General features: G+C 42.1%; 1 protein-coding gene and 1 long non-coding RNA gene across 8 annotated transcripts in view; one reads left to right on the top strand and one right to left on the bottom strand.

Moving 5' to 3' along the window:
- LOC110973153 (uncharacterized) overlaps positions 1–15021 on the top strand; it is an 82201-nt gene that overhangs the window by 60980 nt on the left and 6200 nt on the right. For all 7 annotated transcript variants that reach the window (XM_022223725.2, XM_087130362.1, XM_087130353.1 and 4 more), the window contains 3 exons: positions 672–840; positions 11283–11515; positions 13754–14031. In XM_022223725.2, the coding sequence (XP_022079417.1) occupies positions 672–840; positions 11283–11515; positions 13754–14031 (680 nt within the window). The remainder of the gene's footprint in view (positions 1–671; positions 841–11282; positions 11516–13753; positions 14032–15021) is intronic.
- Positions 4972–15021, bottom strand: part of LOC147799934 (uncharacterized) — a 21125-nt gene continuing 11075 nt past the window's right edge. Inside the window, exons 2-3 of the long non-coding RNA XR_015423454.1 lie at positions 7812–8006; positions 4972–6349 (exon numbers count right to left, since the gene is read on the bottom strand). This is a non-coding gene — a long non-coding RNA (uncharacterized LOC147799934). The remainder of the gene's footprint in view (positions 6350–7811; positions 8007–15021) is intronic.

The raw sequence follows: 15021 nt of genomic DNA, 5'->3' as shown, positions 1-15021 counted from the left end.
TTGGCGATTTCCCGCCAAACCGTATCTTAAGGCCGCCTTGAAATTTACACAAACTGAAGAAAAATCACTTCAAAACCAACAATAGAAGCAAAATGGGTGAAGTACAGGAATGGTACTGCAAGATCTACTATACTGTGATTCAATAGTGGTTACTTTAAATCTAGTTAACTTAAAGATTACGAATAATTCAAAGACGGGTGTAAAGAAGGAAATGCTGTGAAATACTCACGACTTTGCAAATATTTCTCAGGAGCACAGCCTACGGACTGAATCCCACGTTAGCCTACTAGTAGATAAAGCTGTACAAAAGCAAATAATTATTAGATATGGAATGTAAAAAAAATAACAAATTTACCTGGAAAACGGGAAATAGAGAGAAAATAAATAAGTCTTTCCTCGTCTCCGGTCAGCATTCGAGTAACGCTGACGAGGGTCCCGTTTATGTCGCCTATTCTGATTGGCGGATGGATTGTAATCATAAAAGAAGAAATTTAAATACAAAAGGGGTAACCTGGGCAACAAAATTAAAGGGGGGGGTCTTTTTTCAGTCCTGCGACAGTAGTCTTCCACTGTTCGAGGTGTGATTCCATTCACGATGTTTTAGGGTCCTCACCAGTGACTCTTTCTTTTTTTCCCAGTTTATAAATTACCCGTTTAATTTTGCGTCACAGTCACATCACAGGACCGATGGAACAAAAGGAGACGTCAAGACGGTGGAACAATACCTACAGGAGAACTTTCCCGAGAGATTCAACGAAACCCAGGATATTTTGCCCGGAATAGCAAACGACAGTCCCATCAACAACAGAGTCAGACTAGGAAGAGCTGGCAAATCCAGAGGTGAGTGCGAAATACGCGTGTAAATACGGGCTGGGGAAGACAGCCTTCAGGTATAGACCATAAAGTAGAAATACACTGGACAGCAAAAGAACTTGCCACTTCTGTCAAAGGCCACACATAAAAATTCACTCCATAGAAATAAACAATTTTTGTACACAGGTATGCTGCAGTACCCTTTACTAGTCACATGTCCAAAAGCAAGTGATTATCTTTATAACAAAGAAGAAAACATGCACGGCAACTTGGTTACTTAATCAAAAGTCACACACAAAAGCACTCTCCGCCAAGCAAAAATGATCCATGAATGGACAGCATTTTAAACAACCAATGACAAAGTGAACACCTGCTTTGTCAAAATGATGCGCATGAGTGGTTTATGTACATGTACAGAGATGCCATCCTCACTGACTGTGCATACACATTATTGAAAAGTAATGATTGCAACTTCTTTATTTCGTCCTGTGACATTTATTTCTGCGTAAAACTTACAGCTTATTCTGTTACATTCTGTGACTTTTGATTCAGTAACTAAGTTGCTGTGCATGTCAATTTCTTCTTTGTTATAAACATAATCACTTGTTTTTAGGTGTGTGATTAGTAAGGGGCATACCTGTGTACAAAAATTGTTTATTTCTATGGAGTGAATTTTTAAGTGTAACCTTTGACAGAAGTGGCAAGTTTCTTTTGCTGTCCAGTTTACTTTGCTTGTAGGCATTATCATTATAACATGAATCTTATGTTTCCTGCGTTTTGAACCCCCAAATTGATTAACACCCTGTTGCTTTTGACAACTGAGGGCGCTGTTGCTGTGCAGTCATTTTTGGAACGCTGCTTTTGCGGTTTGGAGGTTAGGACCACGGACGTGTATAATAAAATCTGGACTCGCAATGCCCTTGATCAGCTTATAGAGATCATTGAATCCACTCGCGGCCATTTTACCGAGCCGAATACAAAGCTTTTCTGGCAATGCCCGCGTTTGTTCTTCCTGACGTCAATAGAAGGGAGCCGACCCACGCTTTTGTATTCGGCTCGGTAAAATGGCCGCTGGTTGGCTTCTTTTTCATACAAAGGCGTTGCAAGTCCAGGTTTTTTTTATATACGTCCGTGCTTTGGACCCAAAATGTAGCTCACCGAAAACATCTGGACGTGTATTTTGTTCATTGACTATTATGTATTAAATCAAAACAGGAAAATGACCGTATATCAACTTCTGCCAAATGGCAGTGTGTCGCCCTCCAGCGACCTGTAAATGTCAAATAAAACTGAAGTATGAAGGAAGAAACGGAAGCTGCGTGGCATACTGTAATTTATTAGAAACTTTGTAATGCAGGGGTGAGATTTCTCAGCTTTTTAGCTGATTTCAGCTTTTTTGTTTTGGATTTTTCCTCACTGGCTGGGTACGAAAGGATAGGAGATGTTCACTGTTCAGCTTCTATGTGCCCTTTTTCAGCTGTTTCAGCTATTTTTATCATTTGTCAATCTCACCCCTGGTAACGTGCTCTTTAAGACAAACTATCGAGCAAGAACTAGGATGAAGTGTCAGAATGTTATCGCAAAGGTTTCAATTTCTGAAGTGCGGAACAGAGATAAGACTGTTCAAGGATGGATGTTAATTAGAAATGATCCCTCATCCCAAACAGTATCCGACGAGTATAGTCCCATTTTTGGTTAAAGACGGTTTGGGTGACCAGAATTGGGGGCCATTATGTCGAAAGCGCACCTTAAATGTCTCTTCGACTAACAGAGTGTATTGTCCTTTGCCAAAACACGTCTACGTCATAACTTTAATGCGCAAGTGTTGCGCAGTAGAGGGCGTCTAGCTGCGGCTTTAAATTACACACCAGTCTATGCTTCTGGCTGCAGCCACTTCTTCAAGAGTTGTGTGTAGTTCCAAGCCGCAGATAAGTAAGTCGTATACGGCCTTGTGGTCTCTATTATGATTGTTTTAAAGCACAAATGACGAGATGTACTGTCATCTGACACTTTCATAGTCAGAAACCTTTCTGACGATTTATTGGAATCAAACTTTTAGTTTTCTATGTATATGTTGCGTTACTGTACCGGGAAAGAGACCCGGACAGCCGGCTCATTTTGAGCTAGCACAGGTTCATGCAGTCCAAACAAAAAGAGTCCCAACGCGCATGAAAAACAGTGTTCAGTTTGACTAAAGGAAGTCCGGGACCAGTAGTGTATTTAACAAGTTTTTAATTCGAGTGTGACTTCATTTGAAAAGAAATACAGTTCTCCAAAGGAGTTTTCCTTAGCAGCTCCTGATATTAGCGAATACGGTGGGGAGCAACAAGGTCATTCCTAATGTCCGAAAAATAAGCGGCCTTTCTATATATCAGGAATCAGAAAGACGGTTGGAGGGAACTGTTTCCATTTCTTTCCTCCCCAAAGCACGTAAATAAAACCCAAATTAGCCCCACCCCCTTAGAAAGGCCATGAAGATTTAACTTTCAAATCTTTGAATAAGTCCCCTATACCGAAAGTTGGGTGCTGGGACCGCCCTTGGGTCACGATTAAGCCTGTGCCCGTAGGCCAGACCAAGACAGCAGGAATCCGGGCTACTTCTCTGTCACCACCCCGGGGAGCTCCGGACACGGCAGGAATGTTTCTTTCCAGAAGTCTAAAGTTACAGATATATTCATCTCCCGAAGATAGCAACTGATTTATTTGTGCACATGCATCGCTCATTCATTGTGGTGTTTACTTTGTGAAAGTGATGAAAACATGTCGAGTCACCGCCCTCTTTGAGCTGAAAACGCCTAATTTTAGAGCGGTCATTTAGTAGATCTGTTAAACAGTATGATATGCCAACATTAATCAGTTGGTTACTTCTGTATGTAAGAGTGGCATCGTGGCCTTTCGAAATTGCAGGAAAATGATTTGTTATCGATAATGGCTATTAAACTATACGTGTGTTCCAGCAATTCCCAACTCTTATGGATTTTTAAATTTGTAAGAGACAGGCTAAAATCAGAAAGAGCGACTGCCTAGAGGTGAATTTAAATATAAGTAGCTTTATGCAAGATTACCAAAATGGTGGAGGTGTATGATTCAGGGTTACTGAAGGAGTCTTGGGACGGAAGAAGTTGCTGAGGCTTCCCATGCATGGTCTTCCGAAGCAAGCGTTGAACTCAGGAAGGTTGATGGCAGATCTGTGAACCCGAAATCGCCAAATATCTGGGATGCTTGCTCACCGACGAGTCGATGATTGGGGTGGCAGTGAGCGGTGGAACGCGCCAATCTAAACAGGTGAACTCGACAGCTGCAACCCTGCTGAAAAAGCCTGCACCCACCGCGGCAACACCTGGCGTGTGTGCTTTGTCCCCCGGCGCGGCAATTATTGCTTCACGTCGTTTTTGAGTGTCCAAAACTGCATCTCCAAATTCTCCATTGCCCAAAGGGTATTCCCCCGTGAAATATATAAATATACGCGCTTGGAGACAAATAAAAAAAACAACCCTGCCTCTTCGCTGAAGTTCAAATTCCCAGGTGTTAACTGTAAACCGCACGCATGCTACGTTCAGGGGTACGCTACATGCAATAGTTCTGAGTTATTCGGTGTGATTGAGCAATTCAGTTGAGATACATAATAAAGTGGAATAGCTGAAGCAGACTTAAAATAAATTGACGATATCAGTTACGAAATAGAGAAAAACAGCAAAAGAAAGTATTAGGGTAAGTCAAACGAGCAATTCATGTTCATGTACTCGTGTGGATACAAATGAAATTACGTGCAACGAATACAAACTGAATAAATGTGATCTGTGTACTGTTTCCGCGCACGTGCACATCTTCGAAGGGAAATCTCGGGTGGTGACGTGGTGACGTCGAGAAGACATAAAAATGTCCTCGAGTCGAATTTATGGCCCATTAGGTTCACATCATGGCGTTGATGCCTTGTGGACAGTGATTGATGTGGTCGATATACGCTGACTGATTGTAGCGTTTGCTGGAAATAGTTGGTAGGTCCTGTTCCTATTTTTAAGGACCCCATCTGCACATGAAATTCGCCAAGAATGTGCAGATCACTTCGGAGAACTACACGCTCGGAGGTGGGTATTCACTCCCGGTTTGGAATACTCCCGTATTCACATTTGACGGAAGAGGGCACAGGTAAATTCTGTACGTGAGATAGCTTTTAATTTATTTTCTACCAAAATAAAGCGCGTTTTTTATTTCACAATTCGTTTTGGTGTTAAGTTGCGTCGGAGGCACGCAGTCAACATGCTGAAATGAAATGAGTCGCAATGAAGATCTGTTTTTCGTATGAAGTGCATCAAATGCCTTACGTAAAACCAAACAGAACAGAACGTAGCTGTTCGAAAAAAATGAGGGCGCCCAAACCATGACAGATGGTTTTCATCCCATTAAGGGCATTTGCCCTTGCTATATTCGATTCCATGCATTAGGTAATTAAGGATTCTGACTATAGAATCATCAATGATGGCCATTAACATTGCTAAGATATCTGACAGAGGTCATTCTCGGCATCCAGCCGTGAGAATTCTACCATTGTCGCTAACACTAAACGAAAAGTTAACTTAAAACCGGCGTTACTTGTGCCGCATTTTTATAATCAGTTCAGTTCCATTTGTCATAGACGAAAACGTAATTTGATTTCCTGGTCACAATCATCATTTAGCGTCACAATAAGATCCGTATAAATATTTTTAGATAAATCGGTTAAGAAACCACATAAAAATAAACACACGTGTCCAAACTACTAGCTTTTATCTAGATGGTAACCAAAAAACATTAATGCAATCACACACTAATAAAGGACTGCTATTAAGAGACACACGCGAGTCCTACCGGGGCCCATAACTTTTGTTTTGTATAAGGGAGGGAGCCTACTGCTGGGAAGTTGGGGTTAAACTATACCAGGGTGAAACGCTGATGTTAAATCCAGGTACGTGGTGTTCGATTCGCTCAGTATCTGTATCCATTACTCCGTATTTATGAGACATTTACACCAGAACCCCCTTTTTTAACTATGCAGATAATGTGTCAAACAGATCACTCTGTGGTCGCAGTTGGAATATCATATCATTCTTGCTCATGCGCAATTATTTCAGCCGAACCTGTTGAAACAGCGAAAATGTGATCTGCTGTGGGTTTTCCGGGCTTGTTCGAAAGGGGGAAAATCCACTTCCAGTGCATAAACTTCACATAATGAACCTGACTTCAACCTCCAAAACCTCATACAATAATCCTGAGATCAGGACAGTGGTAAACGATCATTGTTGGGAAGTAGATACCATGACGTGGGAACCAATATTTCTATAATGACCACTTTGCAAATAAATACTTAACAAAGGTGTCCTCTGGTACACCTTAGCTCCTGGGCCTACCCTGTCGTGATTTTGTCTTTCTTGTTTAATTTTTTTTGCCACACCATCGCATTGTGAACACGTGGAGCGTATCCAACTGGTCGAAGTCTGACACGCATTTCAGCGGATGTAGGATCTCTCGGCACCCAGATGCAGTGATATTTTGAAGGCTGTAGGCAGAAAAAAACGGCATTCAGCAGAAAACAGATTAATGGTAGTTGGCGTCATGGGTGATTGTGATGAAAGACGGTTGGGAATAAGGGGACTTGGCGAGGGATCTCCACTTTGCTGCACACTCAGCCAGGCTTGACTGTCGCGCGATAAGGAAATTAACACAGATGGTTGCAGCCCCATTGGCCAGTAATGAGGGTTTGAGCGCTCCTTTATCACACGTTTATACAATGCCCAAAATTTAAATCTGCCGCTTTATCTTCGTGAACAAAGACGAGGCAGTGTTGTTTGGCCCATGGATTTCTGGCCAGGAACAAGGTAGGGTGCGAAAGAATTGGGATTTGGCAACCCGAGGAAAAAGTACATTGCCGCTTCAGAGACTTCTTTGGTTTGCATTCTAGTTAAAATTTCTAAAGCAAGAGGCACTTATTGTAGTATTGTTTCGCAGTCTCCAAAGCAAATTCGCACCAGGACCGATTCCAAGCCCATAAAGGGAAACATCCGTGTTGGGGTCAAAACGTAAAATGTGAGCTGGTATAATTACGTTTCTCGGTTCTTTGTGTCATGCAGTCACTACTTGCTGTAACATTCCAGCCAAGAATGAGGTACATTCCAGACAACAAAGGGTTTTTTAATCGAATAATGCGACATGTATGGAACACATCGCTTTTGTAAAGGCATTTGCTACTGAAAACTGCACGTCATGTTATATGCACTCATGTAATATGACATTTTAAAAAATGCACCCTTGAGATTCGATTTTATCTTTGTAACAAAGGACCAAAGTGCAGTCAGTCATTCAAACGAGGCGTTTCTGTCTTGGTTTCACTGTCACAATCATAGATTCGTCGCTTATCGCAAGCATGAAAAGAACTAAAAGCATGAAATATAAACATACATAATAGTTAATATACAATGTAGGTAAAGAGAGACGTTGGTGACGCTATGCACATACAACAAGCAACACCAATGGTTGTTGAAGCGACTTCAATGAGCGAGACTTCGTACTCACCTCTGTAACAATCAGTGCCAAAAGGTCATTACAGCAAAATATCATTGTTGAGAATACTCCTAGGGCCTTACTCTGAGCACGAAGAAAATGTTGTATTGAAACAGATTAAATTTACAGATTACTTTAATTTATTAAACTGGTTTTCTGGGGCCAACTTAGTTAAATTTCAACAACTTTGCTTTCCTAATTTCATGTTTAGAAAGTATTTTTCAGTAAAGGCCTTTTAATACAATTTTTCAGTAAGGACCTTTTGGCACTGACACAACAGTTTGATTGATCTAGTGTATCAACCTGATCAGGCGCCTCGATTGCCTTAAAAAACTCTAGTGTTCCGAGTGTGATCTAAATAATTGTGAGAAATATCCATCAATAGCAGACTTACATTTCTGGTTCTTAGAGCAGACCAATCAGATCTGTCCTTTTGAAGTTACGACTTAAAAGCAGTTTACCTTCTTTCCAAAAGGACAACTTGGATTCGTTTTGAACTGCTGTGGAAAAGGGCATGGGAAGTTCTCTTGAAGTTCATGACAGACGGATCTTTTGCCGTGAAGTTCCGAACCAGTAACGACTGGAAACGCTCTTGATCGCCCGTTATGTTGATGTTGAGTGAGAGCCCCTGTCAAGTTCACTTGAATCTATTTTTTCTGCAGCAAGCAAACATAAATACTGAACGTAAAGTCGGTCGGACAAACAAGAAAACAGTTATAAGTAGGACACAGTTGACTTTCACATTGAAGCTGACAGCAAATCTCCGCTGTCTTCAAGCGCCATGGCAACATAACGGCACTCTTCATGAAATTACAAGCAAACTTGCGGTGGTATTTATGATCGGTCCAGCTGGACCCATAATTGTGTGATAACGAGTGGGTATATGCGCTTTTTGGCTCTGCTATTTTGACACGAGAGGTCCAGTGGGGTATGAAATCAATCGCCTGAGGTGATCCCCCGGGCCCAAAGGTGTGGGTCAACCGTTGAATCTTGGTGGATCTCCCCCGGTACTGCGACGGGCTCGTTATCAATTTACTGCCAACGGGCTTGTGTTGGCTTCCTTGTGGGGGATTTGATCAAGTGACCCGTACCATTCAAAAGCCAGGCTGCAGTCTGCAGAAAATCTAGTTTTCATTATAAAACAGATATCGTTTCTGTCGAAATATTCGAGATTCCATTAAGTTGAATAGGTGTGTGACGCAGCTGTCCCGTATACCGTGGTACTTTAGTGTTACAGCTTGGTTCCCCAACAACTTGATTCATACGTCCAAGACCACATCCGACCATGATCCCACACATTTGCACAAACTCCGCAAATCCTTCACAATGTATAAATTTCAGTACAATTTGCACGTAACACTTCGAAGTAGATCTTTCTTAATGTTTGTAAATCTTAGTGAAGTAGAATAGGGCTCTCTGAGCACGGCTTCCTTGGTCCGTCCCTTGACATTGTATACTGTTGAGCACCTTGTTCAGTGTAATTTGTGAGTTTTCGATGGGTCGCAGCAAGGGTCGTAAAGCTCGCGTCTTTGGGAGGGGTTAATTGGTTCAAAATTAAGCAGCGTGTGCATGGGGCAACTTTTGAGCACTCACATCAGCCAAATTACAGGACCATTTACAAAGGCAAAAAACGGAATGCAACCGGCACTTAAATATTTCTCGGAAGAGAAGGTGTTCGACAAGTTATAATGTGATAGGGTAGAGTGTTAAACCTCATAAATGTCAAATGAACGTCCTTGGGTGCTGCAGCCTCAGGGACAAAAATCTGAAAGCAAGGCATGTTTGTTTAACTCTCTGAGGGGTGGTTCGAATTACAGTTACAAAAGCAGCCCTTCTTTGTTCACCTGAAAGTCCACCAAAGTATTATTTGACGAGTGAACCAGAGGGAATAACTTTGCGATCACTGAAAACAAACTAGAGTTTAGCAGTTTTGGCCCTCGACTTTTGTGGAGTCACTCCCACGAAGCATTTGTTGTCCATATAGGAAGCTTGCCAGTAGTTACAGAGAGGCCCACCTTGGACTTAAAGTTATAAATGTTCACGAATTGCATGTACAGCACCGTACTATACATGTACCTTCTGAAAATAGGCCAAGGCGGTTTGTGCTCTGTGTATCATTTCATGGACTTGCTTCATTTTTTTTGGTTCATTGCCGTGACAAATATCAAGAAAGGCGCTAATTGTATTCATTTTTAACTTGGTGCACTGCCCCAATTCACGGATAATTCTTCGCCAGAGGTGCTTAAAAAGTACCCCTACAAATTCTTTCGAAAAGAGGGGTATGTGTGGGCCAGGAAATTGTGGGATCACCGGATCATTTCTGTAGATTCAGGGGCACCCATCTTGGGGCAAAGCAGACCAAAAAAATAGAGATTGAAAATTTGTCAGAAGGGCCGGAGAAAGGTGAGGGATGTCATTTGAAAAATGGCTGCTGAGAAGACTTGGGAACATTCACTTTTTGGGGTGTGAGTTTGGTTTTGGCGGATAATTAAAACCCATCGGTTAACCTAATAAAATTTGAAAATCAAATGAAATCCAAGGCACCAAGCAACACATTGTTTTTGTTTGAGAGGCTTCAGGGACTTCAGTTGCTTGCTATGGGGCTCCAAACTTTGTTGATTTTACACTGTTTTCAGTGGAGCTTGAATTAGTTCAGTCTTGCAAAAATCCATAGGCCACAGGACGTTCCCGAGTGCCTGGATAACGCACCGGCGAGGTCAATCTGCAGATTAATTATGGCCCACCAAAAAAGCATTTTTTCCACGGTTTCGAGTTGTGGTAGTGGTCGTCAAATTTACCTTGAAGTTCGGGTCTCCTCCTTCAACAATGAAGTGCTGAGATTTGGTCGGATAAACAACACTCCGTCGCGATTGCAGTCACCGATGCCACGATGCGAACACCACGCACACATGCCCATCCTTGTATAACCATGTCGTTATGGTTCGTCACATACAAGTCAGTCAAAACTTTACCGTCCACACACCGTCAGTGCACATCGTAAACACTTTACAAATCAACAGATGTGGTAAAAAGCATTGCATTTTGGGCATGAAAGTTACTGTGATTGGAAAAACGGGCGGCAATATCTCGAAACCGCAGATTTTGTTCAAGCATGGCAAACAAGCTTCGTGTTGGAGCTCGAATAGGGCGGCCATGTTTCATAAAAGTGTTTCTTGGGGGCGATAGTGAGGTAGTGATATATTCGCGTGGGGTAAACTCCTTTATCACAAGAAACCTTACTTTAAAACCAATTCAGATTCCCCTTTAGCCTGTTAATTTCGGTTATATGTCTATTTTATCATTTAATAATATATTTGGGCATACCGAAGGCGAGTTGACAGCTTTTATTTTAACCCCTTAATTGACGTGAATGGAAAAAAAAACAGAACTTGGAGCTCTCCATAGGTATAGGCCTAACGCCCAGATGTGTGAATCTACACATTAAACTGTTTGATTTACAATCGGCGCATTTGTGTTTGGTCGTTGGTTTTTTGGGAGGAGAGAATATTGTTCGTTTTACAGTGTTTATAACTTCATATGTGTGAAGTTATGTTTCCCTTTCTCTTACATGTGTACCTGTCATTGATCTTCGTGTGGCAGGCGGGCTAACCCTACTCCAACTGAACGTGAGCTTGCTTTGAAGCGTGGAGTTAGTACAGAGATACGTGCATGCCAAATATAAAATCAATGTTTATGCAGTACCTGTTTACACATCACGCATTTCAATCTCACCTTGTCTGAAAAGAAACGTAAGCGCATATCGTATTGGCACTGCCTGTTGCTCTTGGGCGCGTCTGTAACTTTTTATTGTTATTTAGAGATAGACTGGGAAATTTCAAGATAGTGTAAAGCCTTGTTGGTAGTCCTCTTCGGAAAACGATGTCTCTGGAAAGCAAATCTTTGAAATGGTATGTCTCATTTTCTTTTTCCAGTGGCAAACACAAATTACAACATGAGGCTAATCGACAAGGAGAGCGCCCGGGCAAGTTGCCAGCCACGTGACACCGTCCTAGACAGTTACAAGGAACTTGACATTGCCAAGGGCTTCGAGACCAGGGTCTTCCCAGAGTGCATTGTGGTCCAGCGCTGTAAAAATGGCGGCTGTTGCCGTGACGACCAGGAGTGCCAACCGCTTCGTAACGGCACACGGAACGTGCTGAAACTGGTGAGAACCGTTTCGGTTTATTCCCGTGAGTATTTGTTTTCCCAAGGTCACGGGCAAGCGGCTGGTAAATTCTGAAGTAAAAAAGGCGAATGAGTTCCAGTGGTGACCAACACTGAAAAATTGCTCGGATTAATTTTTATTGAAGTAAAGATTAGAACTGGAACTACCCAGATCCTATTCAATTCGACCCAATGGCTTGACATAGAATTACTTTTTGACGCATTGGAAGTCCCCAAATTTGATCAAAAAATGAATGAGGAATTTATTTTTACACAAACCATGAGCCAGTTCGCTATTTCAAAAAAGCAAGATCATGCGAGAGGAAAGCGCGTGCAAGACGGTGCATGGCCAATGCAGAAGGGCAGATCTTGCGCGCACGCATTGCTGTTTCCGATCGACCTCCCAGTTTGTGATAGTTAACTGGTCTAGGCCTAAATGACTTATTATCTCGTTTAAACAACTTATTACCTCGTTTAAACTACATAATTATCTCGTTTAAACGACATAGTTATCTTGTTTGAACGACATAGCTATCTCGTTTAAATGACATATTGTCTCGTTTAAACAGCTTATTATCTCGTTTAAACGACAGAGCTATCTCGTTTAAACGACTTAGTATCTCGTTTAAAGGGCTGAGTATCTTGTTTAAACGAGATAAAATAATTGTATCGCCCTAGCAGCAATACCCTTCCGTACTAAGCAACTGCAGTTCGAACTAAATTCACTTTTCTAGATTATTTGCGCTCTGTTCCCATATAGAAAGGGTGAAAAGAAGAAGAACCGATATCACCATCGCGTAGGTTAATCAGCCAGTTGTGCACTGGAATCTTGTGATGACAGCCAACCCCCCATTTTTTGGAAACTTCATGACATAAATCTGGACCTGGATTCTCATCCAGAAATTAAAGAATTCAAAAACATTTCAAACGGCCGTTGTTCTGAACTTGCACGAAAGAGTAATGGCCTACAGAAGCTGTTTTCTGGTCGCCTTGCCCAAACCCACAGCCACATGTCTCACTATGCAATATCCAAAGTGTGCCACAGGATATTCTAGAAACGTTGATGGTGCTACAGTCTCTTGGCAACCTGCAACACGTGTTACTGTTGGGTGGGTCTGAAAAAAAATATGCATAAATCACATCGGCAGACCTGGATCTATGAGACCCGATCACCATTTACTTGCCCCCTTTGGGCCTGAGGCAAATGTCACCTCAGTATTGGCTTCTGATCTACATTAGACTATCGCAAAGAACTCTGAGCGTATACCTGAATCCTGTCCAATCTGCGTAATTCAGAAACCCTTTGTCATTCGAAATGACAAAGGGTTTATAAGCATAACGAGTGCCGACTAGTTGGAAAAGATATTTGTAAATTATGTCTGCAGTGTACGGATAGGCCTAATGTAGGTTCTATGATCCTTTGATGTGACCTGGAGGATCAGAAATCTCCGAAACTAAAACTATAATTGCTTAGGGCCTACTCCCTCAAACGTAGAAAAATTCTTGAATACAGTTAAATCAAGTCCGCTGACTGAAGACGTCATTTCATTTACTAGTGGTCGGGCGGCTTTAGATCACATGAAGCTTTGACAAAATTATATTGCGTCAGGAGTTGGTCCAATGTAGGTCCAAATATAATTTGTTGTATCTATTTTTTTGTACTTGGAAACAGTGAAAAACAACTAGGCCTACTGTGTCATTCTGACACAATGAACAGCTCTATATAGGGTGTATGAAATGGCAAAGTATTCACACAGGCAAGATGCAGTGCAGGTCACTTCAGTTTTTGTTTTCACCATGTAAAACGTTTACTTTGGTTTCTCGTTCTGCAGCACGAAAGGAATAAGTCACCAACATGAAAAAAGCAAATAAAAAGGAAACGCAACAAAGAATAAAAAACATAAACAAACACCCCCTGTTACTCTATGAAAAATACCCAATAAAATGAAAACAAGTATTAAATGTAAGGAAAAATATTTGGATGTAAAGCTGTTTGTGGTTAGTCTGCCCAAATATTTTTTCAGAATAACCCTGTTCTTGATAACCATTAACCTAGTTAGCCTGACAAGTCCTTGCATTCTGGGCAACACATTTAGGTTAAGTTATGAGCCGATTCCCGTGAAATTTCTTTACTGTCAGCTAGAGGTCTCGCAGATTTAATTATGACCCCCTTCTCCTAAATAAAAGGTCAATTGATTTTTGTTTTCCTGTCATCGTCTCGTCGACGTGCAACGGGCAGTTCCTGATCGATGCCGTGATCCAGAGGAGGTACATCAAGGAGGACTTTGCCTGCGAGTGCGTGGAGAAGCCAGACTTCTGCTCCCCGCCGGAGACGGAGTGCCCCCACGGCAAGACCTGGAGCCACGGTCAGTGCGGCTGCAGCTGCCGGAAGCGCTGCCCAAAACCCTTCCTGCAGGACGAGTCCACCTGCGCCTGTGACTGCTTGACCAACAACCGGGTCTGCAAGAACATCCAACGAGGCCGCAAAGATCAGAAACTCGCTGTGGAAGAGTGCGAGTAAGTTTGCTGTCATCCATGTAACCCTGTACTATACTGTAATCCTCAGAAACAGGTCCAAGGAGAACCTATAGAGTGAGTCGTTACCTTATCCAGGTCTCGTCTCAGGTTTTTCATATTCTAAAACAACTTTCCGAAAGTTTCATTCCGTAAAAGAATCCTACCCCATTCCCAAAAAGGTGGTAGTGCTGTTTTTAAAGTACAGTGCGCTTCAATTCCTTAAAAACGATACATGTCTCAGGGGGGTAGCTCCCCCCCGGCCCTCAACCCCTGTCCTGACTGGAAGGGAGAGTGTCTAGAGGAGTGGAGACGAAGACTCAGTGCCGACCTGAAAAGTTATTCTCTTCTGTCATTTCGTCGAAAATTTACTTGGAAGGATCCAGGTGAATATTGAATGTGCATGCTTTAGTCCAGAATCTCCGCTCTTGCAAGGGCCAAGTTTTACTTCACTCATTCAGCAAAAAGTAGCACTCCTAAAATTGAAATGTAAAGTGACATTTGAATGACAACCACTTGCAGGAAAAAATTCTCAAGATCTTCTTACACGCCCATACAAGCAAGAGTAATTTCTGTAAATTGTCAACATATGGTATCTTAGACCTGGATGAAAAAAGTGAATACTGCTGAGCAAGCCCCTGTCCATGCTGAGCAGAAGCACCCCTTCATTGGTTGAAAAGAGCCATTTGGTCGGAAATGTTCGTTTCGTTGGTAGCGACGCGCACACAATGCATGTATCTCATAGTCGTTTGTGAACCAGCGAAGTAAAGTTCCTGCCAAAGGAGCCTACGTTGCTAGGAAAATCGCGCCCTCTCTTGGTCAAAGCTCAGGGCCCATAGGTATCCTATGGGACAGCCTATATTATGGAAGCTATGCGGTATTTTTAAATTTTTATCAACGCAGATTGATAAATTTTAAATTTAAGGCAATGTATGGCTGCTGTCCTTAACCTTAAAGAATATTGTGGCTAAAAGGACTTAACTTTTCCTAATT

This window comes from Acanthaster planci, linkage group LG02 (genome assembly GCF_054643075.1).
Source record: "Acanthaster planci isolate LZ-2023a linkage group LG02, COTS_SCS, whole genome shotgun sequence".
In the NCBI taxonomy this organism is placed as follows: domain Eukaryota; kingdom Metazoa; phylum Echinodermata; class Asteroidea; order Valvatida; family Acanthasteridae; genus Acanthaster; species Acanthaster planci.
Note: the sequence above shows the minus strand (reverse complement) of the source record. Positions and strands in the feature narration are given on the sequence as shown.